The 25,381-nt window shown below is 29.4% G+C and overlaps 4 protein-coding genes across 22 annotated transcripts in view; 3 read left to right on the top strand and 1 right to left on the bottom strand.

Annotated features, from left to right (window-relative positions):
• The first annotated feature begins 2,025 nt into the window (after window positions 1-2,025).
• Window positions 2,026-5,710, top strand: LOC122528706 (SHC-transforming protein 1). 2 transcript variants are annotated; one of them, XM_043654136.1, is made up of 11 exons: window positions 2,026-2,270; window positions 2,629-2,736; window positions 2,812-2,882; window positions 2,999-3,059; window positions 3,126-3,299; window positions 3,386-3,549; window positions 3,635-3,870; window positions 3,947-4,096; window positions 4,161-4,288; window positions 4,353-4,463; window positions 4,546-5,710. In XM_043654136.1, the coding sequence occupies exons 1-11, from the start codon at window positions 2,247-2,249 to the stop codon at window positions 4,681-4,683; spliced, it is 1,365 nt and encodes a 454-aa protein (XP_043510071.1). In that variant the 5' UTR covers window positions 2,026-2,246; the 3' UTR covers window positions 4,684-5,710. The 2 variants fall into 2 exon arrangements, with proteins under 2 accessions (XP_043510071.1, XP_043510160.1); XM_043654225.1 differs by having other exon boundaries at window positions 2,027-2,270; window positions 2,611-2,736.
• A 584-nt stretch (window positions 5,711-6,294) lies between these two features.
• LOC122528938 (protein FRG1 homolog) lies at window positions 6,295-7,717 on the top strand. Of its 2 annotated transcripts, XM_043654716.1 has the most exons (6): window positions 6,295-6,309; window positions 6,473-6,605; window positions 6,685-6,761; window positions 6,829-7,121; window positions 7,191-7,390; window positions 7,457-7,717. In XM_043654716.1, the coding sequence occupies exons 2-6, from the start codon at window positions 6,547-6,549 to the stop codon at window positions 7,602-7,604; spliced, it is 777 nt and encodes a 258-aa protein (XP_043510651.1). In that variant the 5' UTR covers window positions 6,295-6,309; window positions 6,473-6,546; the 3' UTR covers window positions 7,605-7,717. The 2 variants fall into 2 exon arrangements, with proteins under 2 accessions (XP_043510651.1, XP_043510574.1); XM_043654639.1 differs by lacking the exon at window positions 6,295-6,309 and having other exon boundaries at window positions 6,454-6,605.
• A 1,591-nt stretch (window positions 7,718-9,308) lies between these two features.
• On the top strand, window positions 9,309-14,189 carry LOC122527295 (exportin-4-like). Of its 2 annotated transcripts, XM_043651385.1 has the most exons (12): window positions 9,309-9,624; window positions 9,969-10,358; window positions 10,429-10,702; window positions 10,843-11,282; window positions 11,353-11,611; window positions 11,690-11,952; window positions 12,054-12,493; window positions 12,571-12,851; window positions 12,988-13,172; window positions 13,242-13,495; window positions 13,573-13,801; window positions 13,862-14,189. In XM_043651385.1, the coding sequence occupies exons 1-12, from the start codon at window positions 9,574-9,576 to the stop codon at window positions 14,171-14,173; spliced, it is 3,378 nt and encodes a 1,125-aa protein (XP_043507320.1). In that variant the 5' UTR covers window positions 9,309-9,573; the 3' UTR covers window positions 14,174-14,189. The 2 variants fall into 2 exon arrangements, with proteins under 2 accessions (XP_043507320.1, XP_043507402.1); XM_043651467.1 differs by lacking the exon at window positions 9,309-9,624 and having other exon boundaries at window positions 10,202-10,344.
• Window positions 14,190-14,282: 93 nt separating this feature from the next.
• The window catches only part of LOC122538736 (kinesin-like protein unc-104), a 32,886-nt gene continuing 21,787 nt past the window's right edge, over window positions 14,283-25,381 (bottom strand). For 6 of the 16 annotated variants that reach the window (XM_043673094.1, XM_043673494.1, XM_043673266.1 and 3 more), the window contains 15 exons: window positions 24,712-24,890; window positions 24,096-24,233; window positions 22,921-23,058; window positions 22,642-22,760; window positions 21,563-21,932; window positions 21,395-21,485; window positions 21,180-21,295; window positions 20,504-21,044; window positions 20,157-20,346; window positions 19,573-19,820; window positions 19,175-19,477; window positions 18,341-18,628; window positions 18,124-18,260; window positions 17,930-18,031; window positions 14,283-17,818 (listed from right to left, as the gene is read on the bottom strand). In XM_043673094.1, the coding sequence (XP_043529029.1) occupies window positions 17,719-17,818; window positions 17,930-18,031; window positions 18,124-18,260; window positions 18,341-18,628; window positions 19,175-19,477; window positions 19,573-19,820; window positions 20,157-20,346; window positions 20,504-21,044; window positions 21,180-21,295; window positions 21,395-21,485; window positions 21,563-21,932; window positions 22,642-22,760; window positions 22,921-23,058; window positions 24,096-24,233; window positions 24,712-24,890 (3,060 nt within the window). In that variant the 3' untranslated portion in view covers window positions 14,283-17,718. The remainder of the gene's footprint in view (window positions 17,819-17,929; window positions 18,032-18,123; window positions 18,261-18,340; window positions 18,629-19,174; window positions 19,478-19,572; window positions 19,821-20,156; window positions 20,347-20,503; window positions 21,045-21,179; window positions 21,296-21,394; window positions 21,486-21,562; window positions 21,933-22,641; window positions 22,761-22,920; window positions 23,059-24,095; window positions 24,234-24,711; window positions 24,891-25,381) is intronic. The other 10 variants (XM_043673813.1, XM_043650599.1, XM_043650351.1 and 7 more) reach the window with 6 other exon arrangements.

Below are 25,381 nucleotides of genomic sequence, written 5' to 3'. Positions count from 1 at the left end.
TCATATTTCGCTTTTTGTTTAACTTTTAAAAGTTCTAACTGAACTTACTCAGTAAAAATCCAAACTTAAACTTTACACTTACAATTTTAAATGAAATAAAAGCAATATTTTACACTTCTGAACATAAAAGCAAACGCGATCATTATTATTAATTATAATATAAACCTAAATAAATATTTTTTCGCAGAGAAATCTTGATTACTTTACAAAAGTACAAACCATAATTAGTTTCTCAAAACATTAATAAAAAAGATTTATCATGATTTACTTAATGGATCAACGTACGGAGTAGATTAATACACATATAATACATCGGAGGAAAAAATACTAGTACCACATATTACAAACGAACATAATGACAAAATACATAGTAACAAAAATGACTTTTTATGCTCTGAATAAATTTATTAAGAGGATAATAAGTCATTCGGATCTTTTATTCTACCATATAATTGAGTAACCAGAAGAACAAAAATGTATGTGACTCACGATTAGATGCGAAGAACGTTGTTGTCAAATAGAAATTGTTGAATCCCATGAAGGAAGCTGAAAGAAAAATATAAAATATTATAATTTGTTCTTAAAGGTAAGAAAATATTTAGTAAGTTCAAAATAATGAAAATTATTATTCATTTATCACGGATAATATTACATTATACGGATAACGACATAAAACATATATTTTGTTGAAATATATATATTCTTTTCTGTCATTTTATTAATTTTTTATATTAATTAATATAATAATAATAATATCAATATATGTATATTAATATTAATATTAATTATAAATAATAATATTAATTATTAATATACATTATAAATTATTTCTTAATGTTATCAATAATCATGAATATTTCGTATTTGCAAAAACTGTAATACTGAATATTAGAGTTTTAAAAATCGTATTTCGTATTTCGTATTTGGCGCGTTTTTATCATCAATAAACGAAGCTGCGCAATACACAAAAGATGCAGTGCGTAGAATGTGTTCAAAATTGTCCGTGATAATATATCTTCCTGAAAATTATTTGTTAAAAATTCATGTACATTAAATACTAAACAAATAATATAAGTTTCAATAAATATACCAATATCTAAATAGATGTTACCATACCTTTGTAAAAAACTGTCAGATTTAGCTAGAAGAGCCGTTTTGAATTCCGTGACGCACATTTCACACACTCAACCAAAAGAAAATTAGAATTTTCAAATAAACACATAAAAGACATAAATAAAACAATGATCAAGCTCAAATACTATTTCGAAAGCTCATAATATGAGTTAGCAGTAAATGTAACAACTAAAAATTCGATTAAAAAGAAAAATATAACTCCGTTATAAATTATAATAATATTATAAGTTATGATAATATTCGATAAATTATTATGTTAAAACGTATATTAATTAAATGAAGTTAACAGTACTATATAGATATATGAAAGTATTAAGCAACTAATAAATGTCACGCACATACATCTTTACACAACGATTTTCGACAATAGACTAACCCACCGCGCAACAGATTCGCGCCGTAACTTAATTTGGCAGAGTGGGGGCTCGAACATGAACAATATTCTTAAGAAAAAAATAAATTGATGATTTATGGGAAAAAAACAAAATATTTTCAACTTAAATTTATTCAAAATTACATTATATAATTTGCAAAAATACATTATATAATTTGGAATAAAAGATAAATAAACTTCTTCTTTCCTTCTCTAATCCTGTTAAATAAATAAAACAATTAATTTAACAAAGTATCTATAATTTGAATTTTTATTTTTTTTAAATTAAATAAGCAAGTGCACATTCGTTAATAGTTTAAATATTTTTACATTCATAATAATTCACAAAATTATGATTTCATATAGATCATATCATTGACTGTACATTAAATCATAGAGGGCGTAAAAATCACTAATTTTTTTTCAAATATCGATATTGCAGAACGTGAAACTCGAAATTTTATATGATATTACATCTATCCTATCATTAGTTAATGACTTATTCAGTCGATAATGTAGGGAACATAAGTAATTTATTGGTAATTCCTGTTTGGCATTTATGGAATTTTCTATAAGATAGTAAATGTATCTTCTAACTTGGGTGTAGCACAAAATGCAGACTAATACGAATTTATTATAATATATTATTTTATGTAATGATTGAAAGATTTCTTCGAAATGATTAGTGTACTGAATGAGATTTCTACGAAATGATGTACTGAATGAGAATAATTGACATATGATTCTAATAACCGTATGCGAGGTATGATCTCATTTCCTGGTAAATCATACGTGCTATAATCGAAATTTTCACAATTAAAGATTGTTATTCATAATTGTCATTATTACAAGTATATTTTAATTAAAGTATAATATTAAGTTACATTGTCTATGTTATATAATAATTGATTGTAAGATATCAAAAAATGCCATTGTAAGCGATATTGTGTTTATACCAATTATTTTATTGAAAAAGATATATTGGTATTTTCGGATAATTTCAAATTTAAACTGAGATTACAAACATTTGAAATAATTTTTTGCTTATAAAAGTGTTCATTTTCTATTCTATATAATATTTAAAATACTTTTAAATGTTGTAGTCATATACGTATGTGTAGAATTTAGAAATGGCAACTGGAGGTAGTAGTTTTATAAGTAAACCAGCCAGAGGATGGTTACACCCTGATAACTTAGTGAGTAAAGAAGGAATCACTTACACTGTTAAAGTAAGTTTCTATTTTTTTATTATTATAATACTGACAAGTTATAGATATTTAATTAGTATGTTTTATGATTTTCAGTATATAGGATGTCTTGAAGTATATACATCTATGAAAAGCTTAGATTTTGAAACAAGATCATGTGTTGCCAAGTAAGATTTTAAATATTTTTTTAAAATACATATTTATTTGTAGAGTTTATTTCATATATAAAGAAATATAAAGAAACATTAATGCCTTTTAAATACATCAATAAATTTTTTTTTAGAGAATGTATAAACAGAGTTTGTGAAGCAGCTGGTTTAAAATCTGCAGATAAAAAAAGAAGGGTATGTATTGTTGATTTTTATTTTGAGCAATTTCAACTTGAAATTTATTATAATTTATATTTGAAGGTGGATAGGAAAGTGTTAAGAGCAATTGCTGATAAACCTCGCATGGAACATACAGGTGCTACAATAAATTTGACTATTAGTAGTTGCAGTTTAGCTTTGACTAACATAGAGACTGGACACATTATTGCCAAACATGAAATGCCACGTATATCTTTTGCTTCAGGTGGAGATACGGTAAATTGCATGTTATAAAATATTGGTTTTTATTATCATTTATACTTGTATAATTGCAAAGTGTGAATTAATATATTTTTTAATAGGAAATACTAGATTTCGTAGCATATGTTGCTAAGAATATGCAAGAATGGCGTGCTTGTTATGTATTAGAATGTGGAGGAGGTCTAGCACAAGATGTTATATCCACTATTGGACAAGCTTTTGAATTACGATTTAAAGAATTTCTTACAAAACCGGCTTCATTACAGTAATTATAAACATTAAACAAACTTTATTTATTATAAAATTTATCTTTAACATCTTATTTAAAATATTTCTGTTTTATAATATAGCCCTATGTTAAATGGAATGCGAGAAGCAGATAGAGATTATTATAATGATCTACCAGGCAAAGTACCACCAGATATTGGTCCTCCACCAGTTCCACCTTTACCAACTACGGCATCAACACTACCTAATTTAAAACATCATCATTCTGCTCAAAATCATGTGTCACGCAGCAATATACAAAACTCTGTATTACATGACACGTTTTCCAATTCTAATAGACATCATCAACAATGGGCAGGTAATACCTTTTTTTAAATCTTATTATTTAATGAAATTTTATTTAATGATGAAGAATAACATTTATATTATTGTAGAAAGTGGTAACTTAATTGATCTGAATTCTGATGAAACATCAACAAATTTTAATATTCCTCTTGAACATAACTACGTAAATGACAGTGTTATAGCAGCTACCAGAGAAAGTCATCGTGATCAAACACCACTTTTCGATGTATTTGATATGCGTAAGTAATTTAAGATGGAATATTTTCACTTAAGATTTCAGTATAACAAAATATAATTTTATAGAGCCATTTAGTTCTGCGATATCAGATATGAATAGATTAAGCCCACATTCTCAAAAGCAACAATTAAAGCAAGAGATTTGGTTCCATGGTAGTGTTAGTCGCGCTGAAGCAGAATCAATGCTAACAAAGGTAGGTATTACGATTTATATTTATATATAATCTATACATATTTTCAATTTAATATATTTAACAGGATGGTGATTTTTTGGTTCGAGAATCTCAAGGCTCGCCTGGACAATATGTCCTTACTGGTATGAATAATGGTACACCAAAACACTTACTATTAATTGATCCAGAAGGCGTAGTAAGTATTTTAAAAAATGACACTAAAAGAAATTTAAATACATAAAAGAAACAAATATTTATGATTGATATTGTAATTGCAGGTTCGCACAAAAGACCGCGTTTTCGATAGTGTTAGTCATTTAGTAAACCATCATTGTGACAATGTATTACCAATTATATCAGCAGACAGTGTTTTAGTACTTCGATATCCAATTCCCAGACGAAGTGCGAATAATTGATATTTACAGAACTATAATAGTATACTCAAAACCGAATAAGATTCACATTTGGTATCGGTCAATCCCACTAATATTTGCAAAAAAGAGTCGGCACCAAATATAATGCTTTTTATAGCAAAAATTTTGTCATGAACATCTTTCTTAAGAAAGGAAAGAATGAAAAATGATTTATCCTATTCTTACTAATAGAAAGACTTAATATTTAATGAAATAGCATCTTATAATTATTAGTGTTATCATAATGCAGAGAGAAGTGTTGAATCGTATACAAAATTCAAAAAATTATTATTAGATGTTAAATTACGATGATTAATGTGTAAAATTTTTTATCAAAATATTTGTATGCATCAATTTTTTTGTAAAATAGTATATATATATAAAAAATAATAATATTTACAATATTTTTTTCTTAATTTATTAAATTGAATTTTTTAATCTTACATAACTTTTCAACAATTCCGATATACTTATGATAAACATAAATTTTACTTCTCATTAAATATAACATTTAACATAAAATATATGTGTTACAATTGTCGTATATTAGATAAAAATTTTTTAATCGATAAGATCAATTATTTAGTTCAATTTGATATTAAATATAATTGTTTTATTTGATTTCAATTCTTGTAAGATTTAGAATAAAATCTTATCATGCCATTGTTACATTTCAAAGTGTGCCACAATTTAATTTTCTAGTGGTTTAGTACTCACTATAAAATACAATAAAATTATACATCTTTAGTTTTACACATAATTCTATCATATAGATCGTGACTTTTATAAAAACATGTTTTTATAATTTAATTTTATAAAACTCGTAAAATAATTATGCGCATAAATTATACACAAACACACACACACACACACACACGTGTGTGTGTGTGTATATTTTTACGAATTTTGTAACATCCTGATAGTATGATATTTTCATTCCATATTTATGAAATAATCTTCGTTTGTAATCTCGATTTTAATAGAAAATTATATATTTATATTTTATCTAAATATACAATAATAAAGTAAATTTTGTATTCTATATATTTATTTGCAGAAATATTTGAACTGATATTTGAACAGAAATGTTTGGACCCCAAAGAACTTTGTATTTGCAATTTTTATATTATGCATACATTAAAATATTTATTGTGGTTAAATATGGCTTATTGTAATGTTTCTAGTATTCAAATATACAAAATATAAGAATTAATATTCTTATCTTTCATGATCTTAAATATACATGTATAAATTAATATAATGATGATTATAAATATAGTGTAAATTATTGCATTATACATTACATATAAAATTGTAATATAATTTATTATTTATATCATTATTTTATGAATAATATTGTAATTATAACATGTCTAAATATTCATGAATATATATTCATATTTTTACTTAAAAGTTTCGATGCATATATGGTGTATATACGTAAATATAACATTACTGTTATCTAACTTTTTTAAGTATAATAATAACATAAAATAAATATTGATATCAAAAATTTACATAATTCCAACCAATTCAAATAAATTTTAGTAAGAAAAACAAAAAAATTATCAGTATATATTAATAACTAAAATTTTAGGTTAGGTTTATAAGAAATATAACTAGCGAAAGGTAAATACAGTTTGAACATGTTCGTTTGTTATTATTCGTCAGAATAAATACGAGTTTTCACTGTTTAAATTTTTCTCATAATAAGTAAAAATTTCATTCAAACATATAGTATAAAAAAAATATTTTTCTTTAACTTACAAATAAAAATATTTTACTATTTTAGATAAAATAAATAAAAGAGCTATAGAATTATTAGTAAGTAAATTACATTATTAATATATATAAAAAATCACGAAAATGTCAGAATATGATAAAGTGAGATCTGGAAAACTTATTTTGAAAGGTGAAAAGAAAAGGTATAAATTAAATGTCACACTTAACCTATTCATTTCAATGCTTAATTAGAAATAATTTCTTGTCTATTACCCTTTACAGAGTCAAGAAAAGAAAATTGAAAAAACAAGAAAAAGAACATATCATAACTTCAGAAGATAAAGATACTATAAATCATGGTATTATAATATTATACGTGCTTGCGTGTGTTGATTAATCAAAGTAATTATTATATGTTATTTATAGGTGGTTGGTGGAAAGCTACACAAGTATCAGAAGTCACAGGAACTGTAGCAATTGAATTTGGAAATCATGTCTATATGAAAGCATTAGATAATGGATTATTTACCTTAGGTGTTCCCCATAATGAAGGGGAAGGACCTTCGCCAGAAGAAATTCTAACAGCTTTCCCAATAAGTGAAACTAAAATTGCATTAAAATCTGGTTATGGGAAATACTTAGGTGTTGACAAAAAAGGTGTTGTTGTTGGAAGAAGTGATGCAGTAGGCATGATTGAACAATGGGAACCAATATTTCAGGTAAATAAGTTTATAAATTTCTATAATTTTTTTATACATATTTTATAAAAATATCTTTGATCTTTTTAGGATAACAAGCTTGCTATTTTAAATAGCAATGATTGTTTCATATCAGTCACCGATGAAGATGATATTATCTGTCAAAAAAGGACTGCTGGAGCTTCTGAATTTTGTACTATAAGAAGTATAACCCAAAAAACTCAAGATCCAAACAAAGACATTCCTAAAGAAGAACAAGGTTCTCTTCATGATGTTGAAGTGAATTATGTGTAAGTAATACAAATACCATTATTTATTTCAATACATAGAGATATAATATTATGATAATATTTCAGGAGAAAGTTTCAAAAGTTTCAGGACAAAAAATTAAAAATAAGTAAGGAGGATAGTTCTAAATTAGAAAAAGCAAAAAAAGAAGGAACTCTGCATGAAGCTTTATTAGATAGAAGAAGCAAAATGAAGGCAGATCGATATTGTAAATAATTTTATACAAATTGCATTATGTATTGTAACTATTGCATTGTATGTATAATTATATAATTATTGACTTTTAAAATGTATAAATATTTAATGAAAATATGAAAAAGACATATAAAGGATATTGTATACTTCCACTGTATTAAATACTTTAATAATTAAATAAATTATTTCATTGTTTTAAATTAGAATTTTTATTTTATTCATGTCCCACACTATAGCCCTCCTTGTCTACCGCGCGAATATGTCGTCTGTCCTTATCGCACGATACCGCCCTCCTTGTTTACCGCGCGAATATGTCTGTCCTTTTCGCACGCTAGTGTTCTCCTTGTCTAATGACAATAGACAAAGAAAGCAATAGTGTCGACAAAGACATCCTTCGATCTATTGAAAAAAAAATTCAACTTCTTACACACACGTTTCTCTAGGACAAAACACACATAGAAAGAAAGCGGGGAGCCTAATTTTACGGAAGCATATAAAGAAGTTCGCAAATTATTTCTCTTAATCAGGTTTTTTTCGTAATTAGTGCGAACTGTCACATATTGGACGTGGTGGCGCCATCTAGCGGCAACTCTGTGGTACTAATTAATTATAAAAATACTTATTTCTGCATTTTACGGGTCAAATGAGGTATGAAAAGAAAGCTAAGAGTCTAATTAGGGTAATACAATCACAAAAGTCCACAATTCATTTCGCTAAATTAAGTTTTTTCGCAAATGAAAATTTTTCTGTTTTACGAGGTTGTAGCGACCTCTACTTCGAAGAATTTAGATAAACGACATCTATGTTTATTAAATCGTTCCGTCGAGATGTGTATTTAATATAAACAATAGAATATTTAAAAATAGCTATTAATTTTATTATCACCATGGAAATGTTTACTGACACTTATATATATTGTAACCATAGTAGAAATTCGTTATTTAATTTTCATTCGTAGAAATTATTCGTTATTTAACTTCCATTATGTATCTTCATTAAATTATTAGTAATTATATATTTTGTTATATTGATAATATTTTTATATAAACAACTAAAATTAATTACGGAGTTATTATTTATTTGTAGTATTATGATATAAATATAAATTATCATAATCACTACAACCCCGTAAAACAGAGAAATTTTCATTTGCGAAAAAATCTAATTTAGCGAAATGAATTGTGGACTTTTGTGATTGTATTACCCTAATTAGACTCTTAGCTTTCTTTTCATACCTCATTTGACCCGTAAAATGCAGAAATAAGTATTTTTATAATTAATTAGTACCACGGAGTTGCCGCTAGATGGCGCCACCACGTCCAATATGTGACAGTTCGCACTAATTACGAAAAAAACCTGATTAAGAGAAATAATTTGCGAACTTCTTTATATGCTTCCGTAAAATTAGGCTCCCCGCTTTCTTTCTATGTGTGTTTTGTCCTAGAGAAACGTGTGTGTAAAAAGTTGAATTTTTTTTTCAATAGATCGAAGGATGTCCTTGTCGCACACTATTGCTTTCCTTGTCTATCGTCATTAGCGTGCGAAAAGGACAGACATATTCACGCGGTAAACAAGGAGGACGGTATCGTGCGACAAGGACAGACATATTTGCGCCGTAGACAAAGAGGGCAACAGCGTGCGATAAGGACATTATAAATTAGTTTCGGCACCTATCCTAGGGGTGATCCACACGGTGCATACTTAATGTATTGAAATTTTATAATTTAGTAATTAATTTTTAAATTATATCTTCAATCTATATCATGTATATACTTACATATAATTATTGTACAGATATTATATAAACTTAAAAGTTAAAATTCGCAATAAATTCATTTTGAAACTCACTTGAACTCACTTGAATGACAGAATGCAAGTTTAGTTTAGTTCGAACTTGCGCCGGGTGGAAGTTTGTAACGAATGTTGTTTATTATATAAATTTGTTTACAAACATTATTTTAATTTAGAATCTTCTAATATTTTCAAACAAATGGCAGAACAATTAATGAATGAATTAGAAAAAGCTGCGCAAATAATTTTGGTACGTTTATATATAATAAAATAGTTTTCACAAAGGTTATAAATAAACTTGTTCATTAAACTTTTAAAAGATTATGTAAATATTGATTATATATAATATTAGTATTATTCCATTTTATGTTTAATTTAACATGAAACAAAATGTCCAATAAAAAAAATATTTAAAAATATCTACTGTATGTTTAATTTGAAATGTTTTATAATTGAAATGTTGTTTTTTTTTTACTATAAAGTTTATTATTATGATTTATTTGTAATAACTACTTATATGTATTTTTTAATTAATACTCATATTTAGAAAAACATATGTTTTTATTTGCATTGATAATTGTATTATCTTTTCAGGCACCACCAAATTTAGTTACAACGGAACAACGTCATTCTGCAGAAGAAGTTTTCTTAAATTTTCGAAAACTTAAATCTCCCTATGAACTCTGTAGTCAAATTTTAGAGACTAATACAAATGATTATATTGTTTTTGAAGCAGTTGGCTTAATAAAAATAGCATTAATACGGGAATGGCCATCATTATCACAAACAGATATTTCTTCATTAAGAGATTATTTGTTACGTTATGTTATAAACAAACCAAACTTACCTCCATATGTCAAAGGATGTATATTGCAAGTTATTGCAATTATAATAAAAAGAGGTAGTGTAAATGATTCTGGACAGGCACGACAAACCATATTGGGAGAAATTGAAAATTTAATAATGACTGGTGATTTACCAAGAGTAAATAAAACTAATTAAATTTATATTATTTCATAGTATTATGTACCGTAATGCTTTCTAATATTTTTAGAAACTTCTGGGATGTAATCTTATTTCTGTAATAATGCAAGAATACGTAATCAATTCTAAGTCTACAAATATAGGTTTAACATGGGAAACACATTTCAATGAAAAGAAGATATTTCAAAATATTGATTTGAAAAGAATTTTTAAATTTTGTATTGGAATAATTGAAGAATTAATTAAAAAAGATTTACAGGAAAATAGCATAATTTTTCTGAAACAATTACTCCCAATTTTAGAAAATGTATTTACATGGACATTTGTTTATGTAAAACATACAAATATCCTTTTTATAAAAATTTGCTGCTGCAGTCTCTCTCTCCCTCTCCCTCTCTTTCACATTCTTTCTTTATTTTAGATTATTTTAGATTATTTACTTTACTATTGTTGCTCTTATTCTAATTCCTTAATTCCATTGCACAAGATGTATTGGAGGATGTTCGGGAATCAATAAACTGTGTACCTTTGGAATTGGATAAAGATTGGGAAGATATAATGTTAGTTCCATCTGTATTAGATTTAATGTTTACATTGTATTGGAAAATACGAGAAAATCCACACTTAGCTCATCATGTAAGAACATGTTTAGTTCAAATGGTAAATTTGAGTGGAACAAAAACGCAATCTGAAGAAATGGAGATGCAATACTTCATCAGTTATATGGAAAGATTTTTAAAATTAATTACAAGCGTTCATATTATTGACGAAGAAGCAAGTGGAATTGCTAATATCATCAAGAAACTTTTTACATCTTTTCAAAAAAAATTTTACTCTTTATCTACTGATATGATGAAAACATTTTTGGAACAAATGTCGCGGTTGACTTGCATGTTTTTAGAAAATGCAGCACAAGAAGAATCAGTAAGTAATAATAAATTATAAATAAAAAATGATTGTATAATTACTAATAAAATTATTTTATTTGTTGTAGTTAAGCATAGGCGAATGTTTATATACAGAAGCTCTAGATGCTTTATTCGATGCGTGGTTGTATATTTTATCTGAAAAAGATTTATTCTCTCAGGAATTTCTTAAGCAAACTTTTGTTCAAATATTTAGCATATATTTACAATGTCACTTATCACCCCCAGAAGGCATAAGAAATATTGAAGATAAAGATCTTGAGAAAGAAGAACTGGACAATGAAAATGCCGATAAAGATAAATTTAAAGAACATTTGCAAATAATTGGTAAATTTTACATGTGCTCATAGATACATAATAGATGAATATACATATTTTTCTTATAAAATGTATTCCTTATTTTAGGAATTTTTGGTAGACAAGTACCAAATTATACCCTTCCATTATTGGCACAATTGATCGAAGATCGTACTTTTAAATTACGTGAAAACTTCAATAAATTATTGGAACAGATTGAATCACTTCATACAATGAAAAATGATTCTCTATCTAGATTATATGAAGACATACATTGGCTAGTTCTTATGATAGGAAATATACTTTGCATGGAGTCTGATGGTGAACTTGCTTTAATACCTACTGAAATAATGAGATATGATATGGAACAGGTGTGAATAGAACAAAAACAATTAAACAAATGTAGCATAAATTAGGATTTCATTTTGTAACAATATAATAATTTTTTTTATAAGAAATGTATTTTTTATAGGTGCAACAAGGAAAAGTTGATATGAATTTTACATTACAATTTTTAGCTTCATCCGAAAATATTTCATCATCTATCGATATTGCCACAGAATCAGTAGATCATGTTATTCGGTTAGTTGCAAGTATTTTTCGTTTATGTGTCATAGAAAAAGCTGCAATGTCTGTTCTATTAGATAACATACTAAGTCCCGAATTAAGTTGCACTATAATTTGGTTTCTACACAAATGGTCTTCACATTACCTTTTATCAATAGAATATCATTATTCTGAGATATCTCTTACATTTTTACATACTTTCGGAGAAAATACTCCGGGTGCAACATGGGCTATAAATTTTCTTTTAGAAAAAATAGAATTTAATATTAATGCCTTCAAAAGTGAGCCCGCAGTAATGGAAGAAACTATTAAGTTATTAATATCACTTGTTAGTAGAACAAAAAAGTAAGTTTGCATTATATTCAGTAAAAAAAGTATTATATTTTATGTGTATCATTTTCTACCACATATATTCTTTTCAGAGCTGATTATGTATTAAAATCTGAACGATTTGGAAACATCATAAATTTGGCCATAAAAGGACAACACAACTTTCCGCAAGTAGTTAAAAAAGGATTAATGCAAGCAGTGGTCCAAGTTGCAATTACTGTGCAAAATAAGATAGATCAATCATATTGGACACAAACTTTGCAACCATTGTTAGACAAATTCAAACAAATTACTTCAAACGACAAATTTTTGCAATGTTACCATCAAGAGGAAATTAAAATTCAAGTTATAGATGTTTTAGAATGTTTTAGTGGTAAATCATTTTAATTATTATTTGATTTTTATTAATTTAAAATGTAAGTAAACTGTATATATAAGGTATTTATTATTTAATATATTTAAATAATATTCATTCTTCTTCATATTTAAAATATATTCTAACACTGTAGGAGTAGCACAAGGCGCACGAGGATCGGAAATAGGATTATTATATCAATACATTCAACCGATATTACGCGAGCTACCAAATTTAATATCTTTATACCATAATTATCAAGATATAGTACAATTAATTTTAGAGTTACTTTTTGAATGTACAAATGGACCAGAACCAGTTCTTCGTGGTTTTGCTCCGGTCAGATCATTTTCGTACAATAATTGTCATGAAAAAATATTTATTTCTATTATAATATTATTCTTCTAGACTGATGCTGCACAGATATCTGAAATATATTTAAGTGCAATACGAAATTATACGCGTTGTAATACTAATAGACTGACTATAGATTCAACTGCAGAAGAGGACAATTATCAAGACATTTTGTTACTGATGAAACTTTTAACTAATCTTTTATGCGAGAATATATTGCAAGATAAAACGGTGTTTTTACATGGCTTAACTATAATTATGCCTATGATGACTACGGACTTATTAAAATTTCCATGTTTGTGTTTACAGTAAGTTGTATAGTTATTGTTACTTGTATCAAGATTATAAAAATATTTTAATTAAATTAAAATACATTTTTCTACAGTTATTTTCAAATGATAATGTCTCTTTGTAAAGTTGGTTCTCAAAAAGTACTCAATTTGTCGTCTGAACTACTACGACCACTTTTAGCATCGATAGAGTTGGGTTTATTCTCGTTTGGTCATGAAGTGTCTATGTTATGTTGTAATATAATTGAAATTTTAACAAAACGAATTTTTCAAAATATTCAAGACGGCCGTCCAAGAAGTCAAATAATGGCACCGTTTTTAAATGTAAGTTATTCTTTAAAATGATAAGATTATAACTTTATTCTAATGATGTTTCTGTTTTAGTTACTAATTACTGTTATTTTAACACATCAAGTTGATTCCAATTTTATATCAAATGTGTGCATATCTCTTTATTATTTAATACGCTGTTATCCAGATGAATATGACCAGATTGTACAAAATATTTTATCCAGTCAATCGGATCAACAAGTTGTACAAAGATTAGCTGATGCTTTTACAAAGTTGAAAAACAAATTTAATCCAAATGAAAATATAAATTTTCATTGGAAAGACATTTATACAGATAAGAAAAAATTTAGAAATTATTTTGATGAATTCATTTCTAATGTACAGGGTTTTTTAATGATTAAATAAAATTAATTGAATAACATTTTATCTGCTTTCTCTGATTCCCATCAAAGGAAAGGAAAAGCAAATTTTCGATGTTAAATTTAATACAGGGGTATGTCATTAAAGGTGTTCCTTAAGCATGTAAGCTTTTTATTGACCGATTTATTACACGTTACCACTTACAGTGAGTCTAGCGAAAATCGAATAATTATAATAATAATAAATACAAGTTACAGCATCGATGCATGTTTTTTTTTCATAGCAAACGATCAAAAATGAAAACGTTTCTGCATTAGAGTTTTTAGTTACCTTACAAACAAGTACATGAACTTACATACTTGGTACAGGTCAAATCATCGTTAGCCTTTTTTCGTATGTCTCTAGATGATCTTCGACATTTGACAAAATGCTTGTGTTAATATTAAATTTATTTATATATTTATATAATATACTTTATCTATATATAAGGTATATATATATATATAAGCAAACATGTTCTTTCGCGCTATCTCTTTCGCACTCACTCTCTCTCGCGCACACGCGTTTCTCCATTCTCTCCCTTTTAATTCTTCCCTTTCTCTCGTCCTCGTTTCTCCTTAATTCCGTATTTTGACTTCTAATAACAACAATGATTATTAATCTTATCGATAGCGTTTCTCCATTTTTGTTCATAACGCTCGTATCATTTTTTCTTTGTTCACTTGCGTGTCCTATTTTCTTTTATTTTTTTTTTAATTCGGCTCCTTCATGCCTTAATATTCAATTTCTTTTTCTTCTTCATGTAGTAATAAATTGTGTCTTTAACCCCCTGAAGCAATACTTTCTTTTTTACTTCATTTTACTTACATGCACAATTGTTTGTTATATATAGTATAACAAATAAATTATCCATAAATAACATGATTAAAATATAAATGCTACATATCATAAGTAATATTCATAAATATATTATGTATATATATATATAAGTATTATGTCCTTGTACAGTTCATAAATGTTTTCTTATATATTAAAAAGAAAAGAGTCAATATCTTAATTATGCACGGATTACTTTTGTTTTGTTATGTAAAAGCACATTTTGTAAATCTTTATTTTAATTCTAGAGCTGTTAAAGTACAATTATTCTGTAGATATACAATGAATATCTTAGAAAAAGCAATGCAGAAAGAGTACACTTCTTGCATCCTTCAGTTCAGATTTTTAATGTTCCTGCTTTCAAGAATTAATGTTATGAATATTATATTTCTTATATGTATTTTTTATATTTATGTTACATGAATTTTACCATTCCCATTTTAAATAAGTATTGGAATTTCTTTGGTATATTATTAGAGATAAACAACATATAATAATACTAAACATTATCTTCTGATAAAAAAGGATACGATTAAAAATCCATGATTAAAAAAATATTGCACAATGTTTTCCATAGAGTTTGAAGGATGAAAGATCATTTAATTTTTAAAATTAACCAACATTGTACTCCTTTTATTATAATAAGAAAAATTAAATATGAACTCATTTTGAAGATATTACGAAACACAACATAATCAAATAATTAATTTTATCACGGTGATATTGTCCATTAACCCGTTTATTTTATCATATTATACTTTATCTAATTAGAATTTTTTTCAATAAATAAATAATCAAAATTCCCAATAAATATATTTATATTTTAAACTATTTTATAACTATTTACGCAAAAATTGTCAATTGCAAAATATATATATTGTATAGTTAGTAATATTAACTAAATGCATTTACAATTTTATTAAATTCCATTACTTTAAAATAACTCTACTCCTTAAATTGAAGACTGTAATTACAATATTACTATGTGGCAAAAATATAACATAAATTAAAATAAATAATAATATATAATAAATAATATATATATATATATATATATATATATATATATATATATAATAAATAATAAAATTCATGTATACAAAAGGAAAATGACTAATGTTGACATCATCGGTTCATTTTATCTAAATTTTTGCTTCAAAGGGTTAAAAGCGCCGAGTGCATATATAACTTATTAAAGTACGGTTTCTTGTTCTTCATCGACACGTATATCGTCGTTAACAAAATAAAACTATCAGACTCTACAACAGTTAGTAAGCAAAAACGGTAACAGGAGCGGGGCTCACTTTTAGGTAGACCACCGCGTACAAACGACCGAGAAAATAATCTTTGAAATTTCTTACAAACTTTTCATTTTATCTATCGTTCAACAGAATATGTTGGTAATCGTTTTCCTGATATCTCGATTACGTAAAATTGGTAGAAAAATTGAAATACAGTTAAAATCGATTAAGAAAAATATCTCTCAAACGATAATGATGACTATGCCAGCAACTAACACTGACGATACGTTTACATTGAATTGAAAACGTCTGACTTGTCGTTTCGTCTAAATAATACTGCAAATTATTCGTGTTATTATTACGAACTTTTTCTGTTGTGGCAGAAAAATGTTTCTCTCGATTCTTATACTCGAATACTGGTCTATGCAGTAAGAGTAAAAATTTAAATCAACGAAATTCGTTGCGATCCCAACATTTTACTTATGAGTGAAGAATGAACTTCGTTATTCGAGGCGCAAAATGTATTATTATACTACAGTAACACGAAACAAGAGGAAAAAGGATTATTTCGATAACGGTTGTAATAGACAAACATAATTACATAAACGAATTATTAACAATGAATTATTCAACGATTACTGTTTAGAATTCATGTTCGAAATAATCTGCACCCTTCCTCAGTATAGAATCTCTGTTTCTCTTTTTTGTTTTTCTTTCGTTTCTCTTTCTCTTGCTCTCATCTCTTTCTCTCAAACATGAACACTCAGAAATTCGTAATCTTGCTACATCGCCTTTTCCCTTAATTATCTCTTTCTCTCCCTCTCTTTCTTGCTTCCTCTCGTACCACATCTTCTCTTTAATGAGTATACCTACAATGTGTGTATTCTCTTGCCTCGTTTTCTATGATCGTCTTAGGAATGTTTTATTTAGGCATAAATAACGTTATTCTTCATTGTGTATGCGTTCCACGCTTAAAAGAGAATCGCTTCGTACGACCGACTAATATCGAAAAATTCGAATATATTATAAGATAGGTATCGCGAACTCGCGGTGATGTCTCATCAACGTTGTGTACATTTTGATTGCGTCTCAAAATGAACGGAGAGACCAAGGGGGGAGAGTTTGCGATATTCTGAAAGTATAATTTCAACATGATTCGAACACGTATAACACGCCTTTGCATTTAAGAATTGTTTCCATTATCAATTCAGTTTTATTTCATTTCTATCCGGTCGCCAGGAGTAAAAGGGCTGGCGAGTAGTTGAATCAGATGTAACGAGATATTAATCGGCGGCTATCGAAGCTGGTAGTCAATCGTTAGTACGCATTTTTCGAGGCGTTTTAATAATCGAAGACTACCGAAAATCGAAAGCTACAGAGATCATGAGATTCGAAGGCCGAGTGCGACCAGTAAAGCATCTTTTCGGAAGCTTTCGTAATGACGCTCGTTACCTCGGCCAATGCATCGGCCACTCACTTATTTTGGTTCGACTGCTGATCTATGGGCGGGACTAGACCAACAGGCGAAGCATTATTCAAATTCGTAGTTGGCCCTTTGCGCGCTAGTTTTGACCTATAATAATCAAATATATCAAGTTAATAATGACTTCTTTTTACAAAGCAATTTTTATCAATTCTATGTAGTGATTCAAATTTGTACATTAATTTCTGATTACAAATTTACCTAATTTGACCAGCAAGAAGAGGATTAATAGCATATAACCAGTCATAAACCTCCTTATCTCCTAAAGTTTGCAATAAATATCCTCGATGTTTTGTAACGACACTGTAAAATAAGGAATGCCGGTTCGAGTAATCTGACACAGATTACATGCAAGAGTAAATGACTTATTTATCATGCAAAGATAAATAATTTACCTGAAAGTATTAGGTACTTTCACCATAGCTAATTGATCTTCAGAATATTCAACTTGAGCAGTAGCTAAATTAATGAGAGCTCTCTCCACTGGATCCTTCTCTTCCCGAAAGATTAAGACATATGGTCGTCGCACAGCCTAATGACCAATAATACATTTAATATCGATCAATTCTAGAAATAGAACAAATAGAAATAATTTATTCAAAATGTACGTACCACCCAGCGTTTTTTCCAACCATTAGTCTTGTGTTCCAAAACATTTAAGTATCCTTTCCTAGCAATAACAGGACTAATACGAATTTCTTCGACTTCTGGCACGTAGAGTACCAAATTTTCCTTTGATGGAGAAGATGAACCCAATGGAGCCGGTGCAATGGTACACGATTGGTTAGTGGATTCGCTGGCTAATATGCTCTCCTGCAGTTCCTGCAGTCTAGCTCTCTCCGGTGAACTTAACCTAAAGATGCACGACTTAGACCTGCTCCATACTATTATACCAGCAGCCTGCAAGTAACACTCTAGCATCACCCTGATCGCGTCCAATTGTGCTGGCGGTTGTCTTTGACTCGAAAGTCTCGAGTTGTCGTGTTTCAGAATTGATAAAAAGCGATTCTTAAAAGCTGGTTGCGCTAAAAGCGCGACTTTTACTGAGCAAAGCTATTCGAAACTTGCGTAATAAACAATTATTGATCATTATTAGAAACAAACGTGGATTGAAGTTTAATTTAAGACAAAAATTTCATCGAGTTTGTTGCAAGCTCATACATGGAAGAGACAAGTCGATCTTCAAATCGAATTCTCGCTATCTTCACTCGTTAAGAGATATCTGGATTTTTTAATTAATGATCCAATTTTTAATTTAACACTTTTAATTTGTTGGTATTAAATAATAATATGAATGAAGAAAGAGAGTATCGTTTTTTTTTTTTTTTTTGAATCTCGAAAAACAAACATGTATCTATTTTTGCCATCAAGGTAAAAATACGATGATGCGATGAAGCGTGGACAACCGCTACTAGCAGGAGCACTCAGGCATGCAGGGAGGGTTACCTGCTTTAAATAATCACTAGCTCTCTCGTATACTGACTCTTGGGACGAGGATGATATCACCGAAGACATCATGGATGCCGACATATCAGCCATAGTGTCTTCTCCGGGTGAAACATCAGATAATAGAATGGGTTCTTTGTTTGGAATTCGACCTTGAATAAGTTTGATATACTTTGTGGCTAGTTCCTTTTCTCTCTCTGTCATTTCCCATGGCTCGTAAATGTCTTTACTCGTTGAACGCTTCAGTTTCACTGGGCTAGCGTGCGTTTCGTTCGTTGCCTTTGCCATCATGTTGCAAACTTCCTACATTGAACAAATAATAGATGTATTTATCTTTTCCATAACTCACATATAAAGATTTTTAAATCTTTGTAAGACTAAAAATATGACTGTTTTACCTTTTCGCTTTTTGTGAAATCGTGTGACATTTTGTTGCAGTATGATACTTTATCGATACCCAATTTTTCTCGCAACAGCAATGTGTGTCTTACTCTCTCCACTTCTTCTAATCTTGTTAATTTTTCTAACTCCCATTGATGATCGAATATTAAACTATCTCCTCGAGGTCTCCATCCATGTAGGTTTTCTTCTCCTCTAACATACGTAGAACTTGTGTCCAATACGCGACGTTGTCGCCTCTGAACGCCTGCAAAAAGCAATTGCAAAAGTGGGGTAGATACTGAATAAGAGAAAAATGAAATGCTAGAAAAAGTATGAACATTTCGTTTCGGCCAAGTTTGAAAATTTTCTTTTTTCTTTTGGGAAATATAAACTTAATAAAGGATGAAACATAATGAAGGAATTGCCAATTCGTTAATAACATGATATAATAGTCATCGTGAGTGTCATTGTTAATTATTAAATAATCAAGTAATGTAACATTCCGAAAATAAAATATCCTTTCTTTAAATTCATGCGACTATTATATCGATAAGGAGGGATAGGATCAAGAGGGGTCTACGCTAAGGGTAGCAAGACAAACCTGGGCTACCTGCTTCCGAAGAACGACGCAGAACCAATTCGTAAACACCACTGAGTCTATTCGCTTCTTGATTGCGGTAACTTCCGCTGAACAGATGTTTCAAGGAACGCGGCCCTACTCTAGCGTCTCTGCCATAAATGATCATGCTCAAGTCTTTCGTGATGATCGCTGGTCTTCCACAATTCTCCAACTAAAAAAGAAATGATAGTAATAGTTAGGGATGGATCTAACTTTAGTCTCTATTAAACGTACAACAAACAATCTGTAATTAAATCTTTATTAAATGTACGTATAACATGAAACATTAGAAAGGAGGATAATATGAAACGTTATTAGAATAAGCGTACCTCAAGATACGCGGAAATGGTCATGAAGATTTGCTCTCCGTAAGCTGTTACTCTATTGAGCAAGGCTGAATTGTGAAGAGAGCTATCCCATGCTGCCTCGAATCTAAACATGCATCTATCATCACCGGGCACTTCTAAATATTCGCCAGGGAAGAGACCCAACGAAAGCACTGACGAATCGTTGTCCTCTTCTTCTGGTTCTGGCGTGTTTCTGATACGTCCGACAACTAACTCTCTCACATCTTTCCATCGTAGTTCAGATGCTGGTTCATGTACAATGGTAATTCGAATACGACGCTGAATTCCTTGATGAAGAAGAAACAGTCCACGACACGGTAGATCGTCGCTATGGTCAACTACAGACGGCACGTATTCACCGTTCGGCGCCAATTCGCAAATCTCGAACCAAACTAATACGTCGTATTTCGCGTGTACATGTGACGTGCTAGGGGATGGTAAAACACTACCGAATTTTGGTGAACGTACAGGTTGACTGATAGGTATAGATGGTGGAAGCATTCTCTTTGGTGGTTGTCTCACGCTGTGAAATACAAATACAATGCAACTGAATGTATTTGTAATTTAAGAAGATAATATTTCATCAAATTGTTAAATTCAACCATTAAATAACCGTTAAATTTTATTCTATGATTGTTAATAATTATTTAATGCTTACTATTCCAACTTGGCATCTTTATGTAAAGGATGTTGCTGATAGTGTCCAAAAACTTCGAAAACAATCGGTTGAGTTTTTAGATATTCCAAGAACGATTTTGTTACCGTAACCGTGATCTACACGAATTCAAGAAAAAGAATAAATAAATATACAATCAAAGTTAATCATAATCATAAATTTCTCGTTTCTTTTTTTTTTTTTTTAACATAGCTTACATTTTGCACGTGATAAAATCCAGGTGGATTTCCTTTTCCGGTATTTTTTACTGGCTCTGTTGAAAATGCTTCGTCGTGCCGATGCAAGAAACTATATATCACAGTTGTACATTAACTATTAGTCTTACATAAAATCTCTTTATTATTGTATTATAGTTTTGAACGTACTTGAATTGGCAGAAAATGTCAGCATATTCGGTAGAAATGCCCATGGCCTGCAATACAGTAACTCTGAATGTGAATTCAGAGCCAAGTTGCAAATGATCCGGTAAATCCTCTTCCTTCATATCGCTGGAAACCGAACTATCTCCTCTACCACTATCTGCATCGCCGATATCATCTTCGTCTTTTACCTCCTTTTGCTCGTTGTGGCCTTCCACGACACGTTCCTCGTGTAACAGGATTTGTCGATTTTTCTCAAGAGTCTGGGTCAACAAGGTGTTGCGTTTGTTCTGCTTTTGATTTCCAAACAAGTCGTCCTCGAAGGAAATTCTAGCTGATTGTCTGACGCCACTTGAGTATTCACTGTTTTCCTCTTCTGGAACAAGGATTCGTTACGAAAATCCTACGCCAGAATCTTTTTTTGGAGAATTCGAATGGCATTTCATTTCATTACGTGTATGATAAATTTTTTATTATGATAATTGTGTCTAGATAATCACGAATGGCAATATACATAAATATTTTAATCCACTGCTTGAACAAGATAGTGATACGATAATAAAATTATATAACGTTTTAAAATTATAAACGATTAACCTTGAGTTAATTAGTGAAACAACTAATTGAAATATTGTTTTCAAGTTTAACCATGCTATCGAGATAACTCTGGCAATTAATTGTGTTACTTAGATTGCGGATTTCTATGCATTTATAGGAAATTTTAAAGTACATTTATAAGAAATTGCACATACTGTACATAACGTGCAAAAATATATAAAATATCACAAATATAATATGTTTTATATAATATGTTTTATAGTTCTGTAATAGATTATCTATAGTAAAATTATCTTCTATAATATTTAGAGTGTTGAACAATTTTACCGAGATCTACTTTGTTTGATCAGATTCTTAAAAATATGAATTTGCATAAAAATTCGCAATCTACTTATAGTATACTCGTACATATATACATTTCAACAACACAGTCAAGTTGAGTTTAGTTAATCATTCACGTAACATACACTTCCCGCTGTCGGAGGAAATAAAGGGTAAGAGAGATTATATAGACACTGATTACGTACCAACAACAGCTTGCACAGCTACACGCAAGTAACCCTTCACGTCTCCCTTTTCATTTACTATCGCTACTTTGTGGATCAGTGGAACGGGATACATAAGATTACTTAGGTACACGAAAGACCTATGACAACAAATGAAACGTAAATTTGTTACATTGATGTTTTAGGAAACCAGAAACATAAAATATTTAAAGAACAAACAGATTGTTAAAAAGTTATTTAAAAAATTCTAAAGCACAGATTTTAGAAATGTCTGATCTTGAAGAAAGCTTTCGTACAAACCTGCCAACCATTCGGAACCAGGGGAAACGGTCGTAGAATGGATCACCACCGGTGATAGATTCGATATTGAAATCCGGGGATGTCGGGGATAATTCTGCCTCGTTGTGATACATTTCTCGCATAAGCTCGAGTCTTTGTCTGCACAAAAGCGAAAACGTCGAATCTCCGTTGTTAATTGATTCGTTTCTTTTTTAGCCATTGATAAAGACGTAATCAAACATTGTCGAAAAGCACAGTGAAGGACACTCGGTACATAATATTACACCGTATGCGTCGTGTGTGTTCGGATGTATTCGAAAATCGTATGACAAACACTAGATGTTTAAATAAAGGGACACATACAAGAGATTTTTTTATCTTCTCACGATACCATGAAACTACAAATATTACTCCATTTAAAAAATAAAGTTAATATATCAAGGACAAACGCTTTACTAATTTCTGCTGTCCCTATATTTTCATATAAAGAAAGAAAATTACGGTACAATAGTGTAATACAGGTAAAATATATTACGTGATTTTCTTTTTTAAATTAGTCGATTATTGTAATTTCGTGTAATTCGTAGTGACACGTGCATGATGAAGTCACGAAGCGATAATGTGAGAAAACTTCAGCCGCAAGGAGCGCACGTGTTCAGCGAGACACAATTGAAACGTGTTAAACGGGAGTTAAACCCTTCGACTAATTTTTAATCAATGTCATTGTAATAAATTTGATTATAGATTCCTTTAGTTAACATTAATTTCATTGCAATAATGATAATTCGCAAATAACGAGACTTTAAAATGCCTGAAAAGAAAAAGAAGGAGAATATACTGAAAGATACAAGAAAGAAATTTTATAAAATATATGGAAGGGTTAATTCCGCTTCGGTCATCAATATCAAACAGACTAAACACGGTTGGCCATGCAGAGATTCTTGATCGATATACATTTTCGTCAAATTCAGCACAGTTGCAAAGCAATATTTTTCGGAGAGAAGAATAGAGAGAAAGAATGATTGTGTACTGAAACTGTAGCAGAAATACTGTAATGAGACGAGATTAAGACCGACATTTTGCGCATATCTGTATATATATGTATATATATATATAAAAAATTTGATAGAGACAGAGGATGGGCATGAAGCGTGTGACGATAAAGAGGAAAGAGTCTCACACGTTCGAGCACCAACCTCGAAGGCAAAAGATTTGCGAGCGAGAACTTCGGATTAGAGTAGGCGGTTAAACATTGGAAAATATCCTCTTTGGCCTCCGGAGTGCTGGGGCTCGAGTCCTCGTTGTACACGTGTCGCATCAACTCCAAGCGCTGTCTACAAGTTAACACGTATTATTTGCGTAAGTGTTCTTGTGCGTTTTTATCCAAGCACGCGTCTCATTAAAAGCGGTGATAATTCCTGAACCGCAGTTCCGCATTCTATCAGTCCTTTAATCAACTCCCATTCGATCGTACGATGAATTTAAAGAGCTTTCAAATCCTATAGATTCTGATTGTAAAAGCGAGAATAAAGAAACCGGCGAAGCAACCAGCCATGTTACTTCTGCTGCATTTGATATTGATATTAGGAAAAAAGTGAGATTATGAGAATAGCTGGATATACTTCCAATAGCTACCGGTGAAGTATAGATCCTGATAGTTTTCTGATATCTAATTTTATTCGAGAGATATTTATTCAAGTTTCAAACAAGATACGTGAATCACCCTATATATATATATATATGTACACATAAAATGATAACGTAAAACATGTTTGAGGAATAAAATGTGCAATAAAATGCGTTACAACATACCTAAGTTTATCCAGTGTCCAATAATGTGTGGCGCCATTCTTTGTGTCCTGAACTTCCACGGCAACTATAGTACGCGGGAATGGTCTTTCTTCTTCTTCTTCGTCGTCGATGGCGGGCAAGAGATCCGGAGGAAGCGGCGAATAAAGCGTATCCGTGAGCAAAGTAAACTGGAATTGCACCTATAAAGGATATATACGATAGTAAAAACGAAAGTAAAAAAAGTTTTTGTTATCTGAAATAAATATAAAAATATGCTTCTGTGAAAAAACGAAACGATCAATGAAATGTTAAATTATAAAAATGATTGAGATGCGAAATAAGCGAATGAAATCAATAAAGAGAAATGTCAGTAATGAATAAATGATTAAGAACCTAGACCAACAGATGATAAAAGAACATAAAGTAATTATTTGCAAATATTTCTTTAATTTATTAGAACGTCAAAAAGGCGGTACGCAAAAGTGCATCAATTTTGAAAATTTTTTAAATCTAAATGATTCAGACTTAAAGTTATGTTATGATCAAAGATTGGTGAAAAAGATTTCCTTCAATTTATTTCGAAATATTTAATAATTTTTGCGAGATTGATCAAGCGAGTGTTCGCGATAGCTTTTAAAAAATATCGGAAAATGTAATAAAAATTATGAATGTTGATGATTCATGTTCAAAG

This window comes from Frieseomelitta varia, unplaced genomic scaffold (assembly GCF_011392965.1).
Source record: "Frieseomelitta varia isolate USP_RPSP 00005682 unplaced genomic scaffold, Fvar_1.2 scaffold_1002, whole genome shotgun sequence".
Lineage (NCBI taxonomy): Eukaryota > Metazoa > Arthropoda > Insecta > Hymenoptera > Apidae > Frieseomelitta > Frieseomelitta varia.
The sequence above is the reverse complement of the archived record's forward strand: the minus strand, read 5'-3'. Positions and strand labels throughout refer to the sequence as shown.